The 26456-nt window shown below is 50.1% G+C and overlaps 2 protein-coding genes across 7 annotated transcripts in view; both read right to left on the bottom strand.

The window, feature by feature from the left end:
- The window catches only part of TUFT1 (tuftelin 1), a 48922-nt gene extending 48012 nt beyond the window's left edge, over positions 1–910 (bottom strand). For 2 of the 6 annotated variants that reach the window (XM_049616279.1, XM_049616275.1), the window contains exon 1: positions 741–900. In XM_049616279.1, the coding sequence (XP_049472236.1) occupies positions 741–800 (60 nt within the window). In that variant the 5' untranslated portion in view covers positions 801–900. Of the gene's footprint in view, positions 1–740 lie in introns of all 6 variants that reach the window. The other 4 variants (XM_049616277.1, XM_049616276.1, XM_049616274.1 and 1 more) reach the window with 4 other exon arrangements.
- Positions 911–2097: 1187 nt separating this feature from the next.
- Positions 2098–26456, bottom strand: part of CGN (cingulin) — a 24690-nt gene continuing 331 nt past the window's right edge. The window contains exons 2-21 of the mRNA XM_049616260.1: positions 19765–20641; positions 18983–19083; positions 18760–18829; positions 18557–18649; positions 16299–16426; positions 15567–15699; positions 15020–15232; positions 14423–14571; positions 14080–14212; positions 10908–11108; positions 10371–10577; positions 9755–10012; positions 8621–8791; positions 7187–7348; positions 5657–5746; positions 5116–5199; positions 4887–5005; positions 4480–4588; positions 3928–4091; positions 2098–3618 (exon numbers count right to left, since the gene is read on the bottom strand). Coding sequence (XP_049472217.1) covers positions 3480–3618; positions 3928–4091; positions 4480–4588; positions 4887–5005; positions 5116–5199; positions 5657–5746; positions 7187–7348; positions 8621–8791; positions 9755–10012; positions 10371–10577; positions 10908–11108; positions 14080–14212; positions 14423–14571; positions 15020–15232; positions 15567–15699; positions 16299–16426; positions 18557–18649; positions 18760–18829; positions 18983–19083; positions 19765–20628 — 3588 coding nt within the window. The 5' untranslated portion in view covers positions 20629–20641 and the 3' untranslated portion in view covers positions 2098–3479. The remainder of the gene's footprint in view (positions 3619–3927; positions 4092–4479; positions 4589–4886; positions 5006–5115; positions 5200–5656; positions 5747–7186; positions 7349–8620; positions 8792–9754; positions 10013–10370; positions 10578–10907; positions 11109–14079; positions 14213–14422; positions 14572–15019; positions 15233–15566; positions 15700–16298; positions 16427–18556; positions 18650–18759; positions 18830–18982; positions 19084–19764; positions 20642–26456) is intronic.

Below are 26456 nucleotides of genomic sequence, written 5' to 3' on the forward strand. Positions count from 1 at the left end.
TCCCAGGAAGCCACCCATCGGCCGATGGGGGAGGGAAGCCAGGAGATAGGGGAAGGAGAAATCCGAGCCGAGAGGTGACCCCCAAGCGGAGAGCCCTAATTCCCTCCAGCGAAAGGTGGCGTTCCGGGCCAATCTCGGCGTGCCTGGCGTCCTACCATCCCACCCCGTCCAAGCCCTGGGCTGCACTTTGTCTTCTTACGACCACCAAAGCACCAGTAAATTCTGTGAAGGGCCTCTGAAGCCACCGGGACCCACAGAAAAGCCTGAGGCCCTCGTCGGGGACCCAGCCAGGACCCACAGAAAAACCTAAGCCCCTCGTCGGGGACCCAACCAGGACCCACAGAAATGCCTGAGCCCCTCCTCGGGGACCCAGAGTCCCAAGAGTGCAGGGATCCTGTCCCAGGAGCTCATTTCTCCTCCCACCCAGTCCACCGCCCGCAGGACGCCCGAGTAGCGCGCCCTGGAAAGCCGCGCGGAGTCGCCGGCAGGAGCCGCAGTGTCCTCCTAAAGGGCAGGTACGCCCCGAGTCTCCGAACAGCCTTCCTCCCGCGAGCCCTCGCGGACCCCCGCTGCCCGCCACCAGACGGCAGAAAAAAAAAAAGGGAGGGAGCGCGGCGAGGAGCCGACGGCCCCCAGCCGGCCCCAGGTGATGTCAGCGAACTCGGCGCGGGGCACGGGAGGGGCGGGATTGGGAAGCGAGGATACCGGGCGGGGGAGGCTGCGTAGCCGCTCCGTCTTACCGCGGTCTGCCCCTCTGGGTGCACGTCCACCAGGGTACACCAGTTCCGCGTCCCGTTCATCTTACTCCCGCGGCGGTAGCAGCGCGGACACCCACCACCCGCCCCGCGGTCTGGCTCCTACTAGGCAGGCGCGCGCGGAACCGTTCCCCTGTATAGGAGCGTCGAGGGCGGGGACTGCTAGTTGGTTACGCCCCCAAGATGCCGCTCGCCAATGAGAGTGAGCTAAAGAGCAGGGTGGGCGTTACCGAGAAAGCACCGGGACACGCCCACCGGCCCTCGCTTAGATTTACATAAAGGTGGGGCTTGGAGGCTACCCGAGGCTGCTTGACTGAAATTTTGTCCACCGTTGCGTGGCTGTACCTCAAACATGCATTAGTCTTGCACTTCTCTTTCAATTGCAAGGTCAGTGTTGGTAAAAGAGAATCACCCTGTCTGCCCCTCAGAGGATAGTTGGGGAAAAAACTTCCCTTACACTCTCCTCTCCCCATATATAAGGCTACCTTAGTGTAGCTGAGCAAACCTTTCCTCCATCACCGTAGAAATGCAGGCACCAAAGGCCAACTCACTCAGACTGGCCTAAGCCAGTCTGGCAGGTGCCCTGCCCTGGCAGGAGGCCCAGGCCAAAGTCAAAGCCAGCTTGGCTCTGGGTGGGGCTTGTTTTGTAGAAGCTATTATACTAAAGCTGCCCTTATATGGTCTGGAAAGGCGGGACACGTTGCCTTAAAAGGATTTTGTATTCTTGAGAAACGATGAACCTCAACTTCTCCAGTGGCATTTGCTCCCAAAGCCCAGACTAGCATTTTAAGGACCTAGAGGAGAGGATGGACAAGGATGGGGTCTCTTCCAGCCCAGCTTCTCTCTTTAGGTTGGCGGCTCCCCTGGGCTGTGGTCCACATGGAAATCACGCGGGAGGTCTGACCCACTCAATACCCCTGAATTTGGCAACAGGCTCTGATGAACAGCTAGGTCCCTCTTCAAGGCAACACAAAAGCAGGAATGACAGAAACTTTGCTACCTTCCCAGGTAGGGACTGAGTCCCATACCAGGTGGAAGGGATGAGTGACTTTGTACCTGGGAGGTGAATGGTGGGGCTATCCCTGGGCCCCAAGGGAATAAAACCCAATTCTAGTCTGTCTCTTTTAACCTTCAGAGATGGCATTTACTGGCCTTCTATTCCCAGAAGATTGTTTAGGAGAGAATGGAGGTGCTAGAAACATAGGTTCCCTGGGTTCCATCTGACCTGTTGTAAAGGCCTCTAAAAAGTGAGGTAAAGAAAACACCAGCTTCAGCCTCTAAATTCTAAAATTAAAATGGTTTCTTCATAAAACAGACCTCCAAATAAGCCAGGAAAAAGAATGAGAAGTCAAGGATTTTGGTATAGATATATCATTTTAATATTTAATTTAAAATAAAATCAAGGCTGGATTCATTCAGGGGAAAATATCTAATTTGCAGAATAGAAGTTTTGTTTTTTTTTTTAATCGTGAAATTATAAGTCATTAGTGAAAACAGCCTTCTCCCTCCCCCAGGCTCCTTACAGAGCCTGCTTAGGAAATTAGAGAGGTGAATCATCTCCCTTACCTCTTCCCCACCAGGGCTGGGCTCTCCCCAGGACCCAAGGGAGGAATAAATCCTCCATTGCCTCTTCTCATTTCTACCAAGAGTCAGTCTTTAGCCCTAGGCAGGAAGCCCTGTATCAGGTTCAAGCTCCTGAGATAATGAGGGTCCCTTGGTTCCCTACTAAGGTTGGGCACATCTGGGTCAGAGAAACCACAAGGAAGACCTTTGCTTTTCAGACTCATGTAGGCAGTTATCAGGGTTCCCAGATGCAACCCCCTTATGAACACATGCATAGTCACAGAGGGAGAGGAGGAAAGATGGAAACCCTGAGCAGAACCAAGCCCCACCACCTTATCATGGCCCTACCAAAGTCCCTCCCCCAGGGCAGCTCTCTAGACCATTCACTGGGGCAGCAGGAAAGGCTGAGGGCCCTGTTTGGGGAAAGGTTGGCCCTTGGAGAGGTATGAATGTGTGGGTATAGAAGGCAAGAAGAACATCCTTATCTCCTCACCCTGGCTAAGGCACCAAAAGGAAAGAAGGAAGGTAGGAATGGTGAAGATGGGAGGGGAGAACAGATCCCTTGGATCCACTGGCTTAGGAAAGACAAAATACATGGGAGTGGAGAGAGGTGGGGACTACCATATAGGTCCCACGACTGTGCAAAGAGAAGCATCCAAGAACTGGGTACAGCCACACTAGTGTGTACATTACCCATAATGTTCCTTCCACCCTGCTCCAGAGTTGGAGGAAAACATGTTGCAGGGGTCGAGGGAGCAGAACTGCAAAAGGTATTTTTCCCTGAGCCTGAAGGTTAAGGGCTAAAGAAATAAAGCTTTATATACATGGCAACATCTATTCCTTCCTATCCTGCTCAATCCTCTTTGGTCCATATGCTGACCATCCTGTTGCTATGAGGGAGAAGAGGGAGGGTCGGCACTTAAAGGAAGGGCTCAGTTGGCCTAAAATACCCACTACTCCAGAGGAGAGGGAAAGCCCATGCACCAGCTTAGTGCTAATGACTTTTTTATCACCATCACTCACACCCCTCCCAGTCTTAGGGCTGAATAATTGGGTGTCCCCCTCTCTCCCCACAGGAATGAGGAATCTGAGGCTTAGCAGGGCAGAGTAGGATGGCAGGGCAGGCCTCAAGTGTGGTTTCTGGTCCCCTGTGGACCCAAGCTAACAGGAACTGGTCTGCAGGTTGCTCTCCGTGAGCAGTGATGCAATGGAGGATGGGTCGTAGACACTGTCAAATTCCTCATCTGAACTCAGCCCTTTATGCTGGGTTGACTCAGCAGCTGACCGGGAGGCTTTGCGCCTGAGTCAGAGAGAGGAATACTTGTAAGGGAGGGAGACAAAGATTGAGACAGCCACACTTATCATGCTAAGGAAATTCCCAGTTGTTCTAAGGCCTCTAGGTACTCACGAGATCGCCCACCAATCTGAGATCTGGGGAGATGGGATATAGACCAGGGGCTTGGATACTAAAGAATAATCATACAGGCTTCCAGACAGAAGGAGTGACTGCCAAGTACCACCTTAGGGATCCTCCTCCCTATCCAGGAGACCCCATTCCCTTCCTGCACCACAACCCCGAATGAGCAGGGGTCAGAAAAGCAGCCATTACCAGGAGTCCTTCTCGAGGGTTTTGATCCGGGCTTGGAGCTGTTCATTGGCCTCATGCTGCTCCTCCAGCTCACGCTGGGCCTTCTTCCTCAGGCCATCGAGTCGCTCAATTTCCTCTTCTGCTTCATCCACCTGCCGCTTCAAAGCCTTCACCCTCAGGCTTAGCTGGACAGGATACCAAGTCCCCACATTAGAAAAGCATCTGCTGCTACCGTGGGCTGGGACCCTCCCCTGTAGCAATTTTGACAAGGGATCATTGCCCTAGAAAAATGCTATGGCCATGGGCAAGTTCCCTAACTTTACAGGTTTGCTTGGGGGGATGAAATGAGTTCATACATGTAGAACACTTAGAAAGAGAACCTAGCACATCACAGGCACTCGATGCATGTGCTACTGTGACTGCTCTGATCCAATCCCTCCAGTCTCATCTCCACCCTTATACAAGGAGAGTCGAAGCTGGGAAGACCTCTGAGATAGGTCCTCCCCTGGCCTTCAAGCAAATGCTCCATACATGCTTGCCATATGGTTGCTTGGCCCTGGCTGCCCTCCTTACCTGGTCCTTCTGGTCATTGACATGCTGCCGCTCGTCATCAATTTGAATGGACAGCTCTTTAACCCTCCGCTCCAGTTTTCGGTTGGTGGACTGCAAAGCTGTCTTCTCCCTAAGAGGGTGTGGAAGGGGGTGTCTATGGCTGTCACCATTTCTAAAGGAACACCAGCTTGGCCCCTTCTGGCCTCCGTGAGCTCTTCTCAGTCACATCACACTGGAAAGGATCCAGGGCAGATCCAAAGAACCAGGAGAGGTCATTCATATTTCAGAAGGCCTGCAACTCTCTTGCTCTTTACCAAGGAAAAAAGTTCCCCCTAAATTTCAGGCCAGGTTGGCCATGTCTGAAGTGCAAGATGGAGGGAACCTCAGAGGAGAAAAGCCCAGAAGGAGAGAAGAAGGGCTCACGTCACCTCTCTTCAGCTTGCAGCCGCTCCTGCAACTCCCGATTCTGGGACTCAAGATGAGAGAGGCTGGCATTGGGCTTCTGGAAGCCTTCTGAGCTAGCCAACCGGCTCTTCAAGTCCTTGTTCTAAAAGGGGCAGAAAATCTTCACAGTCACATTCCACTTCCAACCCCTCCTATGGCCATTTCACCTGCCTCCTGGGGTCTGTCCCCAAGACTCCCCACTCCCCAGCTCACCTGTCTCTCCAGGGAGATTTTGTCACACTCCAGGTCCTGTCGAGCTGACCTCTCCTGCATGAGCTCTGTCCTCAGCTGGTCCACCTGGTGGGAAGGGGTGAGAGGAGCCAGATTTGGGGAGCGCTCACAATGAACTAGGCAGCTGAACCACATGAAGCAGAGTAAACTGCAGGATGCTCTCTGAATCCCCACAATTCTCAGGCGACTAAAAAATCAGCCTTTTCATATGGGACGAGCCACAGAATTTAAACAGGGCCTCCTCCATCACACCAGGAATTAGCATTCCTTCTGAATGGAAGTAGCCTGGATTCAGGGCAGAGAGTAATCCCAGGCCACCAGGATTCCTTCTTCCACTCAAATCCCTGGATTCTTTCCACCCGTCCTGAAGCAGAGGAGACCCTGAAGTAGCACCAGCCATGCACAGATTCTGCAGCCAGAATTCTCCAGATTATGAAACATGGGAGGGTGGAGGTGTTTTTGAGAGGGCCGAGAGGTTCTGTAGTCAGGGATGGATGCAGGGGACGGGTAAGGAAAGGCTTACCTGGTCCCGGCCACGATTCACGCGTTCCGTCAGCAGCTCCACAGTGCTCCTCTCCTCATCTAACTCTGCTTCCAGCCGAGAGACTTTTTCCTGTGGCAGAGGAACAACAGGTTCTTTCTGCCCCACATGCTGGACACCAGGATACCAAACCCAACCAGGACCCTCTCAAGGCCCCGCCTCCACAGACCTGTCTCACATGTCCCCATAAGCAGCTGGTCCTTGCCCCTGCCCAGAGCCACCATAAAGCTATCACCCTCTGCTGACCAGGCATGGCATCAAGGGAAAGAAGGAGAGGGCACCTGCTCTAGCCTTGGTCTCCTGGCAAGATGACAAACCCCAGAATCTATTCCTCACTGGGGTACCCCTGTTTCCCTAATGGGAAAGCAGACAGAAAGCAAAGTGCCCGAGCCAAGGCTGGGATGGAGAGAGTCAGAAACCAAAGTGCCAGGGTACAGACTAAGGAAGCATGCTCAAGCCAGGCAGTCCCATGTAGATACTAAGGGTATGGTCTCTGGAGCCAAACCGCCTGGGTCTGAAAATCAGATTCCTAGCAGAGGGGCCATGGCTAAGTTGCTTACCCTCTCTGTGTGTCAGCTTCCCTCAACAATAAAATGGAGAAAACAAGACCACCTATCCCACAGGGTTATTTATCCTCAAGATTAAATAAGTCTGAAGTGCCCAGCACATAGCATAATATGTGTTTGCTGCTGTTATTGTCTTGTTATTATTATTATTGCCAAATATGGCAACCTGAGAGCACTATTGCCTCTAAAGAGGAGCCACTGCTATCCTCCAGCCAACTGCTGCCATGCAGATAACTCAGGATCAGAAGCTCGCTGCTACAGAATTTTCCAAACGTATAAACGAAGCCAGAGGTTTTATGTGACGTGTACATTTCTAAACACTGGCAATTAATTCAAAGCCATTTAAAACACTGCAGTCAGGGGCACCGGACTGGCTTGCACAGAGAGCATGCAACTCTTGATCTCAGGAGTTGGGAGGTGGAGCCCCACGCTGGGTATAGAGACCCCTTAGAAACAACAACAACAAAAAAAAATATTAAAAAAAATTCTCTTTAAAAATGTTTAACAACAACAACAACAAAAGAAAACACGAAAGGAAACAAAATGAATACCACCTTAGTCAAACTCCATCAGCAGTGGGCTACCAGCTTTCGATCCCTAGCATAGAAAGGGGGCTTGGGGCGCCTGGGTGGCGCAGTCGGTTAAGCGTCCGACTTCAGCCAGGTCACGATCTCGTGGTCCGTGAGTTCGAGCCCCGCGTCAGGCTCTGGGCTGATGGCTCAGAGCCTGGAGCCTGTTTCCGATTCTGTGTCTCCCTCTCTCTCTGCCCCTCCCCCGTTCATGCTCTGTCTCTCTCTGTCCCAAAAATAAATAAAAAAACGTTGAAAAAAAATTTTTTTTAAAAAAAAGAAAGGGGGCTTGGCGTGTCCCGGCTCCTTTCCCCACAGAAGTCCCAGCTCCAGGACCTGGACACCCCTCCCCTACCCCCACCCCCCCATGTCATTACCTCAAGACCCTTGAGTTGCCGGGTCCTGTCATCCTGGGAGCGCTTTTTGTTCTCCGCCTCCTGCTCCAGCCCCTGCAGTTTCTGGGCCAGCAGCTCCTTGTCCAGCTGGGCCGTGTCGCGGTCAGCCTGGGATGCCTGCAGGGCCTGTCGCAGCCTCTGGGTCTGGACAGAAGGAAAAATGGAACAGCCCGGAGAAGTAAGGTGGGGACTCAGGGGTGGGAGCAGTCCGCCCCTGCGGAGAGAAATGTTTCATCACTGATGTTCTTTAGAACCTCCAGAGCAGGTGATAATCAAAAGCAGGCTGACTTTTAGTTTGTTTTCTTTTCTTTGAAGATCTGGTGGGTTTTATTCAACCATTCAGGGATCCGGGCAACATCCTATCTAGCCGGCAGAAAGGAGCTCCTGGTCCGTTTTCTTTATTGTTTTAACGCCCTACAGAAGTTAGAATCACCTAAGTGGTTTTTAGAAAACTCATCCCGGGTCCTGGCCCTAGGGGTTATGATTTAAGTGATACGAGCTGCAGCTTGGGTATTGGGATTTTAGGTATTTTAACAAAAAAGGTTTAATGTCATGACAAAACACAAGTTTATAACACATTGTTTCTGTAAAAGATTGTGAAGCATTAAAACTAGCAATCATATTTACATTTTTTTTAAGGTTTATCTATTCTTGAAAGAAACAGAGCACAAGTGGGGGAGGGGCAGAGAGAGAGGGAGACACAGAATCCCAAGTAGGTTGCAGGCTCTGAGCTGTCAGCATACACCCCAATGCAGGCCTTGAACTCCTGAACTGTGAGATCATGACCTGAGCCGAAGTCAGACGCTCAACCAACTGAGCCACCCAGGCACCCCTACAACTATCAATCATATTTAAAGCATCTACTGTACGTCAAACATGCCTCTGTATTGATACCATACTTCCACTAACATTGCAGTGTTGAAATTTTTTTGGTACTGGGATCTTTTTTTTTTAATCTCCCCAGATGATTCTAATGTGCAGCAGTTTAAATATTGCTCTACAGGGGCGCCCAGGGGGCTCAGCAGTCAGAGAGTCTGACTCTTGATCTCAGCTCAGGTCATGATCCCAGGGTTGTAGGATGGAGCCCCGCGTTGGACTCCTCACTGAGCCTGGAGTCTGCTTGAGATTCTCTCTCTCTTCCCTGCCCCATCCCCCACTCACACTCTCTCTCACCCTGTTTCTCTCTAAAATAAAAAAAATTAGAGTTAAAAAAAAGTCACTGCTCTACAGACAAGGCACCTCCTATCATTATTGGTACCTAGAGTGGACAACTCCCTACCTCACTATGTCACTCTAAGTGGTTAGACCTAAACCGGGGTCCCAGGATCCCTTGGCCCCAGGTTTAGTTAAGAGGCAATGACCTGCAAACCAAGGACATTGGGAGAGTTCCCACCCTCCTGCCATTTCTGCCCCTACCTCGTCCTGAAGCCGGCTCAGCCCCCCAGAGCTCTTCTCAGCCTCACTGGCCCACTCCTTGGCCTGGCGCTGGGCATCTGCCACCTCCCGCCGGGCCTTCTCCTTGTAATCCTCCAGCTGGGCCTGGAGCTGCTGCAGGGCCTGCTTAGAGTCATTTCCAATCTGCTCCAGCTGAGATGCAAAGAAAACAGCCTTTCAGCACTGCACCTCTGTCCCTTCTCTGGGCCCAAACACCCCAGACCCTCCTTCCTGCCGAAGCAGCCCTCCATTGCTCTCCCCTGGGCCCTAGGTCCCTAGTGTGGCTAGTAGTAATATACAGATTGCCTGGCTTCAAATCCTGGCTCTACCACTTACTAGCTGTGTGACCACAGCTCGTCCTCTCTGGGTCTCAGTTCCCCATCTGTAAAATGGGAAAATAATAGTACCTACATCACAAAGTTGTGAGAATTATGATAGCTAATTATGTAAAGTACTTACAACAGTGTCTGACACAGAGTAAACCTAATTGACCATATTTCAACAAACCCAAGAGGCCAATGATTACAAGATATACGACTAAGAAAGAAAAATCTGCCACTTGAACTGTAACATCCCATCAAAATTATACAATGCAAATCAACTTCAGAGTACATTTTAGAGCTGACGAAATATATTAGGTGTTTGCTCTAGCTTTACAAAGAGATTAGGAGAGAACCTTACCTGAAAAAAAAGTTATTTATTTCTTTTTTTTCCTTCTTCCTTGCCCTCCCCCGAATATAAAATCCCACCCACGAAAATTCCTGTATTTAGGTCTTAAAGACATCTAGGGAGGGATTATAGAGCTTTCCTTTCCCTACCCCAAATAGAAAATTCTACTAATGAAGATTGTTATGTTCAGGTCTTAAAGATGTCTCAGGGAGAATCCCAGGAGACATTCTCCAAGGATCAAGACCACAATGAAATGGGACATAGAGGGGAGGTCGAGGGCACAGAGAAAGAGTAGAAAGGACACCCTCTCTGAAGATTTGGCCTTGGCCTCCCCAGCAATGAACTTGAGGAAAGCAAAACCACACATTCTGACCTCCTCCCCTGCTCAGGCAAGCTTCTGAAAGAGCTGCGCCTCTTCCTAAGAGCCTGGGCCACCCCGCGCCGCACCTCCTTGTTCAGCTGGCACACAGTCTTATCCAGCAGGCGCTTCTGTTCCTCCAGCTCAGCCTTGCCCCGCCGGAGCGCCTCCCGCTGCTTCCCCTCCTCCTCCAAGGCCCGTTTCAGGGCCTGCTGCTCCTGCCCCAGGCGGGCCAGCCCCCGCTGGGCCTCCTCCAGCCGGGCCTCCAGTGCCCGCTTGGCAGCTGCCAGGCTCCCCTCCTCCTCCTGAGCTGTGTTCAGGGCCTCCTCAAGCCGCTTTTTCTCTGCCTGGGAGAGGGAAAGCCATTTGGAGAGGAGTAGATAGGAGGGAAGAAAAAGAGGTTTATGAAAAAGGTGGGTAATGCAAACGGGCTCAGAGGAACCAGCAAAGGAATTAAGACACAGAGGACAAGCACAGGGTGAGAGATAAGAGACAAAAATACTAGTACAAAGGCCAAGACATTCATACCAAAGCACACTCCAGAAAATAAACCTAACTTTAACAGAGGGTTGTTGGGAAGGCAAAAACCAGCATGCTCGGGGCAAAAGAAAACTGGTAGCTGAGGATTTTGCTAGGGAGTGTTTAGCCAGGGGTGAGGGGAGAGAGGGCCAGGAGGAAGCCTCCAAGGTGGGCAGAAGCACTGACCTCTAGCCGCTGCACCCTGTCGCGAAGCCTCGCCTCCGCCACTTCCCCACCCTCCGCCAAGCCTCGGGCCTCCTTCAGCTGCTGCTCCAGACCCAAGATGCGCCGTCGGAATTCGTCATTTTCCTCCTGGGTCTCCCGAAGCGTCGTTTCCACTGCTGCCCGCCGCTGCCCCAGCACCTCCACCTCTGCCTCTGCTGCCTTCTGAGCCTGCGGCCAGTTGGGGGAGTGGCAGCTCAGACCCCAGGGCTCAAGGCCACCGACCATCACCAAGAAAGCCACCCCAAAGAGAGCCCACAAGAGCCAGATTTCAACAGTGGTAGTGCCCCCTGAGAACCCCACCCCTACGGAGACATGGTGTGTGCCATCAGGTGCAGCCCTGCCTCCCCCTGCCAACCCCTGGCTGCTTTTCACCGCACACTTATGACCAAAGATCTGGTCTGTACATACCCAGGGTAGGTAATTTCCTCGCCCTCTGGCTCCTCAGCCCTCCAGACCCCTCAGCCTCCACCTCCTAAGCCCTGTGCCCACTCCCCTTGCCTTGGAAGCCTCTTCACAGTCCTGTCTCAGCTGCTGGAGGGTCTTTTGCAGCTGGAGGTTCTGCTGTTCCAGTTCCCGGCCTCGATCAACCTCAACCCTCAGCTGTTTCTCCAACTCCCGCTCTCGGTGATGCCCAGCCACCTCCTGGCTTTGCTGCTCTTCCCTTAGCTCTTTAAGTTCCTGCTGTGTCCGGCGCAGCTCCTAGAAGGGAAGGGGAACGGTGACAGGGCAGAGAGAGCCACCCTTGGATAGGACACTGTGTAGCAACCAGGACTCTCATACATTGCTGGGGGAACGTAAGACGGTGTGGCCGCTTGGCCGAGTGGCTTGGCAGTTTCTCAAAAAGTTGACCCATTAATCCCATTCTTAGGTATATATCCAAGAGCACTGAAAACATTTTTTGGGAAAACATGTTATATGACTGTTCATAGCAGCATTATTTCATGAGAGCTAAAAATATAGAAATGACCCAAATGTCCATCAATTGGCAAATAGATAAACAAAATGTGGTATATCCACATAGAATATTATTCAGCCATAAAAAGTAATGAAGTACTGACACTTGCTACAACATGGGTAAACCTTAAAAGACATTATGCTAGGTGAAAGAAACCAGACATGCAATGTATATGTATATGATTTGTAATGTATATGATTTGCCAGAAGAGGCAAATTCATAGTGGCAGAAAATGGATTAGTGGCTGCCAAGGGCTGGGGCAAGTGACTGGATATGGGGTTCGTTTTTGAGGTGATGAAAATGTTCTGTAACTAGATAGTAATATGGTTGTATAACTTTGTGTACACACTAAAAACTACTATGCTATACACTTTAAAAGGTGAATTCTATGGTATGTGAAATAAATCTCCATAAAAAAAATTACATGGAATAGATGAGGGTATGAACAAAACAGGATTGGCTGTTTCAAAAACAAAAGAAAATATACTGAAAACCAAAAAATGCAACATAATAAATAGTGGGGCTGCTTTTATTTCTTTTTTATTTAAAAAAAAATCTTAAGGTTTATTTATTTTGAGAGAGAGAGAGAGCACAAGTGGGGGGGGGGGAGGGAGAGGGGAGAGAGAAAATCCCAAGAAGGCTCCATGCTATCAGCACAGAGCCCAATGTGGGGTTCAGTTTCACAAACTGTGAGATCATGACCTAAGACAAAACCAAGAGTCAGACACTTAACCAAGTGAGCTACCCAGGCGCCCCTACTTCTTTTTTAAAAAATTAAAATATTGGGGCACCTGGCTGGCCCAGTCAGCAGAGCATGTGACTCTTGATCTTGGGGGTTGTAAATTTGAGCCCCACAGTGGGTACAGAGATTATTTCAAAATAAAAATCTTTAAAAAAATTAGGAGGGGTGGGAGAAAAAAATTAAAATATGAACTCTGGTTCTAGTTCTTTAGCTGTTACTTCTGAAATTCAGAAATTACCATAATTAGGCTGAAAGGTTATATAATATATTATGAGTTTTCAATGTAAGACACTAACAAAACTACAAAGGAAAAGAAAAACAGGGGCGCATGGGTGGCTCAGTCGGTTCAGCATTGACTCCTGGTTTTAGTTCAGGTCATGAACTTGCAGGCTGTGGGTTTGAGCCCTGCGTCAGCCTCTTCACTGACAGTATAGAGCCTGCCTGGGATTCTCTCTCTCTCCCCCTCTCTCTCTGCCCCTCCCCCACTCGCTCTCTCTGTCTCTCTCTGCCTCTCAAAATAAATAAATAAACTTTAAAAAATTGAAAAAAAAAGAAAAACAGCACAGTGTATGGTCTACATTGGACAAGGTCTGTTTTCCTAATGTATATACTTTGTTATTGATTAAGTACAGATAAAACATACTTCACATATGAGTAAGTGAAGCTCTGGTTATTACTTTTTAGCTTTTTAGCTTTATCTAGCATGATCAATGAACTGAGATTGTCCAGAGGAATTATGTAGACTAATATAGCAAATAGACTTCATACTATCCTTAATTTTTGTTAACTTCATATTAATACAGTAAAAATTTAAGAGCACTTTTCATTTCACAGCCACCGAAGTATATTTGGTTTTGGTTTATTATGTTTTTCTCTACCAAATATGTGTGTAAGCTCAGACTTTTATTTACCTGGAAAAGCATCACAACTATACTTCTTTACTCTAATACGGTTACTTTGGTTAAAATTAGGCAGTCTTACGGTAAAGGCATGATACACAAGCATTGATCAATTAATACTTGTTAAGTAAGCACCAACTACATATCAAGCATAGTGCATCAAAGATTATAAACCTAGAAGAATCTTCAGGAGGCCATAAATGCCAGTTCTCTATACTAGCAAAAATATTTTCTAAGTTTCTAAATCATCCAAAATAATTACTTGCTTTCTTGTCCTTCATAAACTAATACAAAGAATATGAAGAAATTATTTATATTTACTTCAATTTGGTGACTTTATCATTTATAAAACATCCGTGCATGATAAAACATCTAATTCCCTTGGTCTGGATGCTATACTCTCTAAGCAGCCTTCAAATTACAACTTGGCTTCCCAAGTAGGCCAGCATGCCATGCCAATACAAGTATTCCAGTCTGTGTGACAACATTTCACATTACGAGTTAATAAGCTGGCATTCTAACTATAAATGTTTGTTTCATAGATGTAGGTAAAGAGTCCATATCCCACCCCCCCACCCCCCACTGCTCCAAAACAGAGCAACTCTTGCTATCTGACCAAACTCCAAGCTTGCAAAAATGACCCTGAAGTTTCACAAATCCATCTAAATGCTGCTCCCCACGAGGTCTCTTGGGAGGTAGCCAGCAGCCACCAATCTGGCCACCAAAAGTCCTTTACATTAGAAACCTGTATATCTAATGAGAGCAGCCAGGCTGGATCAGAATGTGTGGGGCAGAGATCCGGCCAAACAGGTCCTGAAAACCAAGCACATAGGAGGCAGCCACAACAGTGTAGAGGCCCGGTCAGTGTCTGCCAGCCCAACCTGCCCTTCCACACTCCAATTCCAAGTGCTTGCTCTTTCTTTCTCTCTCTTTCTTTCTTTCTTTCTTTCTTTCTTTCTTTCTTTCTTTCTTTCTCTTTCATCTCTGAACCCAATATGGGACTCAAACTCACAATCCTGAGATCAAGAGTCCCATACTCCACCAACTAAGCCACCCAGGCACCCCTCCAAGTACCTTCCTGAGCTCCTCCATTTGGCGAGTGTCTGCAGCACCAGCCCGAGCCTGACCTAATTCCCTTTGCAAGACCTCCATCTTGTCCCCAAGCTCCTCTTCCATTTCCTCCTTCTCCATCCGCAGCTGCAGGAGTCTGAGCCCAGTCAGGTGAATGAAAAGGGAAAAGGAACAAGTTCAGACCACCTGCCCGGGAGAGGTTAGCAGGACAATGCAAACCACCTCCCCAGGGGCCAGGAGCCTGGGCACCCACTGTCAGCAGAGTGAAGGGCACAGCAGGGGTAGAAAGGAAGCAGGATGTAGGAATCATGGATAAGCATTCCGGGGAAAGAGGCAAAGTTCTCACTCCTGCTTGGTGGCTCTAAGCTCCTCCTTGTTCTTCTGGAACATGCTCTGCCAATGCCCTGTCTCCTCCGATGTCTCCTCCAGCTCTCTCTGCAGTTCCCGCACGAGGGTTGACATCTTCTGCCTTTCAGCCTCTAATGCAGCATGATCCTAGAGAAGGGGACAGTTGGGGGCCAGGAGGCTCAGAGGGAAAAATGCACTTCAGATCAAAGTGTAAGTGTGTAGAAAGGGAGGCTTGGGCACACAGGGCACCACACCAGCTGCACACCCTTGTCCCCCAGCGGTGCCTGATGTGATGCTAGCAGAAAGCTCTTCCCAAGCCACAGTCCACCCCACTGTTGTTTAGATGAAGCCCCCCCTTCCCCCCAGTTATTTCCCCATGGGACTTGGGTCACACACCCTCACGGTACTCCTGCCCTGCACTCCCTCTCTCTGCCCTTGCAGGTTTCCTGGCCAAGGTTTTCACTACACCTCACATGTATCTTTTAGAAGGAGTTGCAGTTACAACTAGAAAAGTCTCAAAATACCAAGGCCTCACAGCAGCCCCTCTTGGGGCGGGGAATGCCCACTTCTGGTGGCCCCTGCTCTGGCCACATGCCTGGGTTGCGTCTTGCATACTCCGGCGAAGCTGCTCCGTGTCTCGCTGGTACTGCTGCCGGACCTGTTCCACCTCCTGGTCACGGGAAGCCACCTCATCCTTCAGGGCCCCCTTCAGGGCTGTCAGCTCCCGCTCCCTCAGCCTCAGCTGCTCCTCTACCCGCTGTTTGCCCTCCAAGACCGCTTCCAGAAGCTCCCGGGTCTCTAGCAGGTCCTGGGGAAATGAGGGTGGAAGTACAGGGGTGACTGTAATAGGATCTGCCTTGCTATTCATTCAGTCAGCCGATCAGATACACTGACTGAGCACCTTGTACATGTTAGACTCAGTACCAGGTGTGAGGGGCCTCTGAGATGCCTATTTAGGAAAAAGGAAACTCACCATTCTGGGATCTAACCCCAGCCCACCTTTGAGTCTGTCTGAAAGCACGCTAAGGGGTACCTGTAATCAGCTACCTACTGCCCATGCGTTGGGGAAAGTGTGAGTGAGCAGATTTGAAGGTGCTCCAGATGACAGGAAGAAGAGGCAGGGGGAGCCATCCTGCCCCCACCTTCATTAGCGCCTCCTTAGCAGGCTCCGGCCCCTGGGCCTGCTTCAGCTTGTCCTGCAGCTCCATCACTTGGGTCTCCAGCCTGTGTCGTACCCTTTCACCCTGGTCCACAAGGAGCTTCATGTTCTGGAGCCTAGTAACAATAGATAACGTTATCAAGCTAGGTGTCAGCCAGCTTTCTAAATACTTTATGTGTATCGTTTCATTTAAACCTCCTTAAAGTCTCTGTTCAAATCTTAATGAGGCCTCCACTGTGCCTCCACCATTCGGCCCACCGATCTGCTTTAACCTTTCTACTTATCACCTTCTCCCATGCTGCAAATGTACTTACCTAATATGTTCTTTATTTACGGTCTGCCCTGTTTCCCACTAGAAGCTCTGCTTCTGGAGAGCAGTGCTCCTCATCTGAACGGTTCGCTGATGTACCCCAGGAATCTAGATCACTGCCTGCCACACAGTATTCACGGCAAAACATGTGCTGAATGAACAATCCTGTGAGGTAGGTACTATTATTAACCCATTCTACAGATTTAGAGCCTGAAGCAGAGAGGCAAATCCAGGTAACCCAACTCAGACACCACCACCATGACCGATAACGTAAAGAGAAAGGTCCTATCTTTAAACTGTCTCTGTCTGCTTTTAGAGACTTCCCCCTGTCTCTCTCACCCAGGGGCAACCTCCATCTGGCCTTGGTCCCCAAACAGCCCCACGTGCATACTTGGCGGCACTCACTCTCTGGTGCTCTGCCGGGCCTCCCCTTTCCTCCTCTCCAGCAGTTCCTGCAGTTGGCTGCACTCTTCTGCCTTTTCCTCCAGCTGCCGCTCCAGCCCAACCCGGGAGGGTTCTAGCTTCTGTCGCTTCTGGAAAAGGCAAGGAGAGAAAAACAGGTGGAGAGTAGGAAAAACCTCTCAGAAGGACGAGGAGTAATGGGAACGTCTAACATTTAATGACACTCCCTAAATGACAGGCGCTGTACTAGGGACCCTGTGCTTATTATCTGCATTTAATACTTTTCACAAGCCTTGGGACTTGCGATGATTTAAAGTACATCCACTAATTCCTCGACATTCCTTTCAAAAGGTGAAGCCTCAGGGTGCCTGGGTGGCTCAGTCGGTTGAGCATCCAACTTCAGCTCAGGTCATGATCTCGCGGTCCGTGAGTTCGAGCCCTGCGTCGGGCTCTGTGCTGACAGCTCAGAGCCTAGAGCCTGGAGCCTGTTTCAGATTCTGTGTCTCCCTCTCTCTGACCCTCCCCCGTTCATGCTCTGTCTCTCTCTGTCTCAAAAATAAATAAACATTAAAAAAACAAAAAATTTTTTTAAAAAAAGGTGAAGCCTCTTCCCTGGAGTATGGGCTGGACTTGAGGACTCTCTTCTTTTTTTTTAATGTTTATTTATTTTTGACAGAGAGAGAGAGACAGAGCATGAACAGGGAATGGGCAGAGAGAGGGAGACATAGAATCCGAAGCAGGCTCCAGGCTCTGAGCTGTCAGCACAGAGCCCAGCGTGGGGCTTGAACCCACAGACAGTGAGATCATGACCTGAGTCGAAGTTGGACGCTCAACCGACCAAGCCACCCAGGCACTCTGAGGACTCTCTTCTAACAAACAGAAAAGGAAGACGTGATGTGTAGCTTCTGAGACCAGGTCCTAAAAAGGCATTGCAGCCTCCAATCCTTACCCTCTCTCTTAATCATTCACTCTGAGGAAAGGTAGCTGCCATATTGGACGCTCAAGTGGCCCCATGAAGAGGTCCACATGGCAAGGAGGTGAGGCCTCCAACCAACACCCACTGTCTTCTCATGACTAGCCCCAGCCAATACCTTGCCAGGAAATTCATAATAGACCCTGAGGCAGAACTACCCAGCTCAGCTGCTTCCAGATTCTGGGCCCTCAGACACCAGAAGATGATTATTTCAAGCTGTTAAGTTTTTTTTTTTTTTTAAATTTTTTTTAATGTTTATTTATTTTTGAGACAGAGAGAGACAGAGCATGAACGGGGGAGGGTCAGAGAGAGAGAGGAGACACAGAATCGGAAGCAGGCTCCAGGCTCTGAGCTGTCAGCACAGAGCCTGACGCGGGGCTCGAACTCACGGACCGTGAGATCATGACCTGAGCCGAAGTCGGAAGCTTAACCAACTGAGCCACCCAGGCGCCCCTCAAGCTGTTAAGTTTTGAGGTAATTTGTTACACAGCCATAGGTAAGTAATATAGTACAATTATTATTCCCACTTTACAGTTAAGGAAAGAGTGGCTTTGAACATTTAAAGAACCTGCCTAAGGTCAGGGTAACAGCCAACAAGTTAAGGTATCAGGATTTGAACTCAGTTTGACTCCACAGCTGACCACTTAACCAGGACACTATACTGCTTTCCAGGAAACAAGGGGTATTAAAATCCAACACTTACTGAGCACCAACTACATTCAGGGCAATACCCTGAGAGGTAGAAGCAGTCTATATTTTTTTAATACATAACCTTTAGCATAAGACTGACCTGAATTTTCAAATTCTTCTCTGCAACTTACTGTCTTGAACAACACACTTAACCTCTCTGATCTTCAGTTTTCTCATCATGAAAGGGTTCACAATACCTACCTTACGAGATCCCTATAATTACGACGCATTGCCTGGGACAGTACCTACTACAAGAAGTTATCCTCAATAAATGACAGCTATTGCATACTGCCATCATTATAATGTCAATGGAAAGGATTCAGGTAAGTAATCTGCTCAAGGCATACACAGCCAGTGCGCAGCAAAGCCGGGACAGGAACTTCCAAAGGAAACGGGTGGAAGGTGGTCAGAGCCCTGATGACTGCACCCCTGTCCCTAAGCTCCAGAGAACCCCAGACGTCCTTGGCGGGCCCAGCACACACTCTTGCCTCTGGTGTCACAGAACACACGAATGCTTGTTCCATTGCTTGGAAGAGCAGCCCAGGTCCCGGTTTCTCCCGTGTCCCGCATTCCCCCTGCGTCTCCAATCTCCCCTCACCTTCACCTCTTCATCCAGCTTTTGCTGTAGCTCCTCCACTTTTCGGGTGAGTTCCCCCTGCCCGCCCAGGGCCTTAGTGGAACCAGAAGGCATCTGCCAGGGATATGGCGGGAAGGGATGAGTCCACATCCAGACCCCAGTCCCCAAAGGCCCTAGCCCTGTCCACCCCCCACCCCCACCCCCCCCAGGAAGCAGCCACTCACCACCAGGGGCTGCATCTGTTCCAGCACCAAACTGACCTTCCTCTTCACAGACGTTTCGCTTTCTGAACTTCTGGAGGATGAAAGAACAGAAGCAAAGCTTAAGGGAGGGAAGAGGCAGCAGAGATGAGGGAAAGGGGAGCTAAGGGCAAGGAAGATGGGGAACGAAACTAGAAGGAGGAGCAGGGAAGTATGTGACTGCCCTGCTGGGAGGGCCCCCACGCACCCCTCCCTCAGGATGCTGTAGATGGTGGCCTTCAGGTGGTCCACACTGCCTGGTGGGGCAGCCTCCTGCTGGTCTCGGAGCAGGTCTGGAGTTGACTTGAACTGCAAAACATAAACCCAGAGAAATAGGAAGATTAAGCCAGGAGCGTGTGTGGCGTTCAGATGGCGCAGCAGCGGCAGGTGGGAGACGGGGCCCTCCACTACGATGAACAAGCCTGAAGTGGGGAAAAGAGGAGACTGCTGAGGCCTGAGCAGGAAGCCCAGGAGACATCTGAGCAGAGTATGCCTCTCACTACTGCCACAAGCCACATTTTCCTTGACAAGCAGACCTCAACCAGATGTGAACTGTGTCACAAGTTATCTGTCACTAATGATAGTTCAGGTCTAGAATTTGTAAATGAGTTACTTTTAAAACAGGCTTAACTGCGTCTGCACGAAGTTGCTCCCCGACTCACTTGCACTCCTGAGTGGGAGACAAAGCCGGGAGTTGTGACAGGAGCACTGGGTGCTGCTTCGATTACCAGGCCCGCCTTACTTACTCTGCAGACCTAGCAAAAGCTAGTGGCCGAGCACAGTTAATTGCCAGGCAGTAATAAGTAACTCTCATGCTTGTGAAGGCTGACTTCATAGTTCGTTCCATTTTCATGAGAATATCATCTGTTTAGTAGAAGGATATAGTGGAGGACAAAAGTAGAAATCTTCTGCCTTTAGCTATTTGAATCAGCAATGGGTCCTGCAGCTAGTGGGTCAGGAAGCAGAAGCCACAGGGAACTGGGGTCTGACCTGTAGTATGCCAGGGTCCTGGACTCTCCCCTGTGGCTCCTCAAAACTCTGAAGAACCCAGTCCTGGGTCTGACGGGAACGGCTAAAGCCACCAAGTGGGCTCTGGCTCTGGACCGACTGTTTGGAGCTGCCCATGTGACTGTCATGCTTTGTGCTAGGGGCCCAGTGGTTGGGGGACCGACGCTCCCGTTCCTCAAGGGTGTCCCGTGGGAGCCGGTTGTCCAGGCTTTGGCTCCGCTTGCGCTGTTCGGGGGGCAGTGTCCGCATGCGCCGGCCAGTCCGGCCCCGGGTCTGCCCCCCATGGTGGCTGTCAAACTTGTTGATAAGAGAGTCCACTGAAGACAGGGGAGCGGTGTCGATGGTCTCTGCGGAAGCTCCTTGAGGGGCCAGTTCCAGCAGGCTGGTGCTCCGGGTGCTCGGACTCACAGGGGCAGGGCCTGCCAGTGAAGCCTGGGAGCGGGATCGGAGCAGCCTTCCGTTCCAGTGGTCCCCAGACTCCTCATCAGACACGCTGCCTTGTGAGCGTGCAGGAAACTCCTTGGCGTGAGAGTAGGAGTGCTCCGGGGGTTCCGAGTTAGAGCTCAGAGCTCCCAGAGCCCCTCTGTTGTTGGCCCCCTTGATCTGGACTCCAAAGGAGTCACTGCCTTGCTCCCCACTGTTGAGCACCACAAAGGGCTGCCCAGCAATGCCCTGCACACGCACAGCCACCCCATAGGTACTGGCTCTCGCATCCTTAGCTGGACGTCGCCCACCACGACGTAGGGTGCCCATCTCTGCATCCCCTGCTGGCTCTGTGATGAACCGAATCTGGACTCCATGGTCTACAGGTCCCCGGGGCTCAGCCATGGTGGATGCCGGCTCCATGAAAAAAGGGGTCCTAGAAAATCAAGAAAAGAGTTTAGGCTGAGAGACTGGAAGTAGAAACACTTGTCCAGCTTTTGTGGGGCTCATTGCCTTGTCATTTCTTCTATATACAACAGTGGTTCTCACATTTCATCTGAGCAGCAGAAGTACCTCAAGGGCCTATGAAAACACAGACTATTGGACCCTATCCCCAGAGTTTCTGATTCAGTATGTCTGGATTTGCCATTTCTAACAAGTTCCCAGATGATACTGATACATCTGGTCCAGATTCCAGATTTTGAGACCCACTGACTTAGAAGAATCCATTTCCTCTAATACAGTCCTAGTGAGCTTGGCTTTGTCAAGAGTTTAATGATTGCTTGACCTTCGCACATACACATATACCATGATGTGCTTCCTCCAACCCCAAACCCTACCTAACAGATACCTCTATCCTAATGGATAAAAGGGGCCCTCCACTCCCAGAGCTCATTTAAAGTACAGAAGACCCATAAGGTATGCCCTCCCATTTCTGGGAGAATAGCAGAGATGCCTCTGGGTTGAGGGAACTGAGGGCTGAGTGAGGAAAGAGATGGGAGAGTAACTAGGTTTCTACTGCGTGTCTGTTTGTCCTTTTTAAGTCTGGAACCATGTAAATGTATTGCTTATTCAAAAAAAGATTTAAGTAACATTTAGGAGTTCCAGTCCAAGGGGCCCTAGGTTAGGCAGAGTTGTCCCACCAGAGGGCCAGAGTGAAGACCACCCATGGGCCAACTCCTCAGGTCCACATTAGCCTAAGATTAGAGTCAGCAAAATGGAATGTATTCTAGGTACGCTCTGGCTCCAGCAACTGGGGAGGGCAGGTTCTCCTTCAAGCAAATAAAAACTCCAGCTTCCCCAGCCCTGCGACTAATCTCTACTGGAGACTGGCACCACACTGGAGGCGGGGCATCGAATGTGCCAGACAGACACACAAATGTACCCAGCCCAACCTCCCAGTGGAGCCCTGGGCCAAGGAAAGTTGGCAAGGCCCCCTTCAGGGACTGTAGATATGCTAGGAAGCCCAGGAAACTGGGGGTGAGTGGGGAAGGGAGTGGCCTAGCTCCAGGTGAGAAAGGGCTTGGTGGGAAGAACATTCCTAGCATTCCCAGCCCTTCCCCTCCAGGGAGGGAAGGAGCCCTTACAGGCAATAGTTCTTCACCGTTTTGGTTCTGAGACCCCATTGGAGGGAACAATGAAAGCAATGCCCCTACACCCCCCAGGAAATAGTCCACAGAGTCTCAAGAGTTTCAGGAACACCTCAAAGCTACCCTGAACTAAAGGAGCCCACTCAGGCATCCGGGAGGACTTCAACCTACCTCAGATACTCCAAACAAACAGAAGGACATTTAGTTGGCTGGGTCCTTTGTTAGAATTCAAGTAAGAGATGGGACCGGAAAAGAAGCTACAAGGGGTCAGTACTACAAACCGTTCATCTAATAGAAAAGGAAATGGGGTGCCTAGGTGGCTCAGTCAGTTGGGCGTCCGACTTCAGCCTAGGTCATGATCTCGCAGTCTGTGAGTTCAAGCCCCTCATCGGGCTCTGTGCTGACAGCTCAGAGCCTGGAACCTGCTTCAGATTCTGTGTCTCCCTCTCTCTCTGCCCCTCCCCTGCTCATGCTCTGTCTCTCTCTCTCTCTGTCAAAAATAAGTAAACATTAAAAAAAAAAAATTTTTTTTTAAAGAAAAGGAAACCAGGAATATATGAATGAATATATTCATTTGATATTATATAACCATGAGCAAATCATAATTTTTCTGAGCCTCAGTTTCTTCATCTGTAAAACAGGTATAATAATAACACCTCATAAGGTAATATCTGTAAGAATTAAACAATAATTACATGTGTAAAAATTTTATCAAGTTCAGTCAGTTAAGTGCCCAGCTCTTGATTTTGGCTCACGTCACAACCTCTCAGTTCATTGGTTCGAGTCCCATGTCAGGCTCTGCGCTCAGTGGGAGCCTGCTTGGGATTCTCTCTCTCCCCCTCTCTCTCTGTCCCTCCTCGTGCTCTCTCTCTCTCTCTCCCTCCCTCCCTCCCTCTCTCTCAAAATAAATGAATGGAAAAAAATTTTTTTATCAAGTTCTACACTTCAGATTTTTGCATTTTATTTACTCTACTTTATTTATTTATTCCACTTTAATAAAAAGAGGGAAAATGACAAGATATGAAACATGAAACATACCTAGCAGTGTATGCCTGTCACAAAGCTGACAACAAATGTTACCCAGTGTACATGCTGTTCCTTCCACCAAGACCTTCCTGGCTTCACCTGCTTCACAGAAGAATGTCACTTCCTCAGAGCCTTTCCCAACCAGACCCTCCCACAAACTAGGTCAGAACCATGTTATATGCTCTATAGTCATCCTTCAATGAATTTGCCTCAGGTTTTTTTTTTTTGGGGGGTTTTTTTTTTGAGAGAGAAAGAGAATGAGAGCATGGCGGGGGGGGGGGGTGGGGGGGCGTTGCGGAGCAGAGAGAGAGGGAAAGAGAATCCCAAGCAGGCTCCACCTACAGAGCAGAGCCCAATGTGGAGCTCGATCTCGATCTCATGAACTGTGAGACCATGACCCGAGCCAAAATCAAGAGTCAGATGCTTAACTAACACCCAGGTGCCTATCAGTTGTTTTTTGTTTTTAAAGATTTTATTTTTGGGGCATGTGGGGGGCTCAGTCAGTTGAGCATAAAAAAATGATTGTGATTCTCTTTCCTTCTCTCTCCCTCTAAAATAAAATATTTTTAAATTAATTATGTTAAAAAATATTTTATTTGTAAGGAATCTCTACACTCAAAGTGAGGCTCGAACTTACGACCCAAGAACAAGAGTTGCATGCGCTACTGACTGAGCCAGCCAGGTGCCCCTGCCTCAGTTTATTTTTCTATATTTATTAGGGTGATGATTTGTTTCCTGTCTGTCTCCTCCACTGGATTATAAACTCCTGGAGGGCAAAGATCATGGTTCTCAGCTGACTCCGGTGGCCCCAGGGCCTGGTGACATGGTGCACATCAATAAATATTTGTTAAAGGTCGTATCCTGGACCAAGGCAGACTCTCACAGCAGTAGGGAGATTTGCCCAAGGGTCTCTCACAGCCATTTCTCATTTGCCCTGGTGACAGGACCTCTTCCTAGCCTGGACTCCCTGCCCCATTCGATCATAATTTTGGAACCAGATGTGCCTAGACTGCCAGCTCTCAGAAGTCACATGATTTATTCATAATGCAGCTCGACTCTGTCAGTACATCTACTGATCTTCCAGATCCGGGTCAAGGAGCTCCCAGGCTAGGCCCACAGAGCGCCCAGCCCCTCACCCACACAAGAGCACCAAGTCATGCAGAGGCAGCGCTGAACGTGCCCCTGGTCCCAGTGACTCCTTAACCTCAACCAAGTGTTAGACCCAGGACAGGTGGGTCAGGGGCCAGCGGGACTGAAGTGATCTTTGGGGTGGGTCGAAAAGCAGGGCTTTAAATAATTCAACACGGAAAACCCGAAACCTATCCGCCTTCAGTTACAGAGGACAGTGGGGCGTGGCCAGGGGAGCCAGCCGGCTCCAAGGTCTTAGGTAAGCCCCAGAGGCAGGTAAACAGCCATCTAGTGCCAAGCAACATGGAGTACAGAGCCTTCCCTCTCATTGCCTGCCCCTGTTTTTCCCTCCTCTGGCATGTGCCCAGGACACTCCTCACCAAATGTACTCTGGGAAGAGCCCAGGCCACAAGTTAAGTCAGCTTCATCTGTCTGCCTCTGCCATTCCTGCCCGGAAGGAGGGGGAGGATACCCTGCACCTGTACCAGACAGGCACTTCTCCCTGAGTTACTCATTAGCTTGCCCTGCCCCAAATCTGTCACCTCTGGCCCAGCCATAAGCATCTGGCTTCCAACTAGGAGTGACATTCTCTCGACTTCTGGCAAGAAGTGGGGGGTGGGGAGGTTTGGGGTGTGCAGAGGAAGAACTGACACACACACAGAGCCAAGCAACATGCTAGACATACCCAACTGGCAGATTTAGAAGGTGGAAGAATGAAAGGTATGGAGATTAGACTCTCCTCAGAGGTAACGAGGGAAGCAAATGGTCAAAACAGAATAGGACAGCTCAGTGACCTTGATCAATGGCTATTTTCTCAGAAAGAATTACAAAGACAATAAGGGTCTACGTGGATCAAAAAGAACCACCTCAAGTGGACCCCTGGCTCAGTCCACTGAAAAAGCTGAAACCTGAGAGCCAGGCTAGAGCAGCTTAGCCAGCGGAGGAAAAAACACAATGACAAACTGGGCCCTGCAAACTGGCTGGACTGGTTTGAGAGGCAAGGGGAAGGGGAGGGCCAGAAGGATTCCACTGGCAGCTCATAAAGCAGACCAGAGAAACTCCACACCACAGAGGACAAGGGGCAAAACCATGGGCAGGGACTGTCCAGCCTAGATGCCAAGGCCAAGGCTCTGAAGGAGGAGGCATAAGGTAGAGAGGGAACAGGAAGGAACAGAGGCACAAAGAACCTGGTGAGTGTCAGACCAGTGCGTGACAGGAAGACTCAGCGTCCCTTACCCCTCCCTCTCAAGTTCCCAAAGTTGCATTCCTGATCCCACATGTGCCTTGGCCAACTCCTTGGCCCTTAGTTCTCCCCTCCCCAGCATGAAAAACAGAAGCCTTACCCTCTCCTCACCTCCCACCAGGCTGATAGCAGGCAGATCAGCCTGGGGAAAGAAGAAAGGGTTCTAGGAAGCCAGAATCCTCTTAGAATCCAGGAAATCTCTGCATTATCAGTTTTCTAGAACCAGCCCCCCACTCCCAAATATCAAGGATGACAGAAGAGGTGCAGAGGCACGTGTCAGCAGCCTGTGGATAACACAGCAGTTGCAATTATTTCCCAATTACATCTTTCCTCCGGCAGGGCATCAAAGGGGCCAACCTAAGATTGGCTCTGGTTCCTTTACCTGCCTAAGGCAAGGAAATCTGCCTCAGAAGTCTCGTCTGGGCCCCAATGTGCACCTCTCATGCAGCCTGGAGACTTAGAGGTGCTACTCCCTTAGTCTTGTGGTTTCCTACAGAGTCCTGCCTACGGCCCACACCAATGGTGCCTACTGCCAGTCTGACAGCCTTCATGTCTGGGAGTCAGGGATGCACAGTAGGGTTTCAAGGAGTTAACGTGGGCTCTGCTGGGAGGCAGCAGGGAAATTGGTTAGGTGCGGAAACCTCACCCAGTGGCCCCATTGAGAACCACAGATGAAAGTACGTGTGCTTGGGGGGGTGTTTGACATTAGCCCCCAGGAAGGGGCCCCATAAGAAAGTGTTTCTACATATTTTGTAGGCCTAGAGACCTATGCTTCCTCATATCCCTCTCTTGGAGAGCACTCTCTCAAGAGGAAGACAAAATTCTCCCAGGCATGAAGGCAAAGGGGGATAGGAACTGAAAGGCTTCACACTTCTCAAGGAGATGGGGGTGCCGTCTTGTTCTACTGCTCAGCGTCTTCACCTAGAGGTGAATGGTTAGAGCGAGACCGCACACCTCAAAGCCAGAAGGGAGGTGACAGCGCCAGCTCAGAAGGGCAGTGCGGGGTGGGGGCAGCTCAGGGAAAGAGCACCTCTGGGCGCCTTCCCCCTTACGTCTCTGAGCCCAGGCGGCAGCCCAGGCGTCCCCAGCTGAGACTAACTCCTTCCCCCGAACACCGCGGACTCCGAGAGAAATTCTGCAGCCAGGACGACGTCTGACCTCCAGAGAGAACCAGGCCCTGCTACTCTCTCACGTTCTGGGGGCAGCCTTGGCCCCAGGTGCCCCTCCGCTGGCACAGTCCCAGGCACCTGCTCAGGTGCCCCTCC

This window comes from Panthera uncia (assembly GCF_023721935.1).
Source record: "Panthera uncia isolate 11264 chromosome C1 unlocalized genomic scaffold, Puncia_PCG_1.0 HiC_scaffold_4, whole genome shotgun sequence".
Taxonomy (NCBI): domain Eukaryota; kingdom Metazoa; phylum Chordata; class Mammalia; order Carnivora; family Felidae; genus Panthera; species Panthera uncia.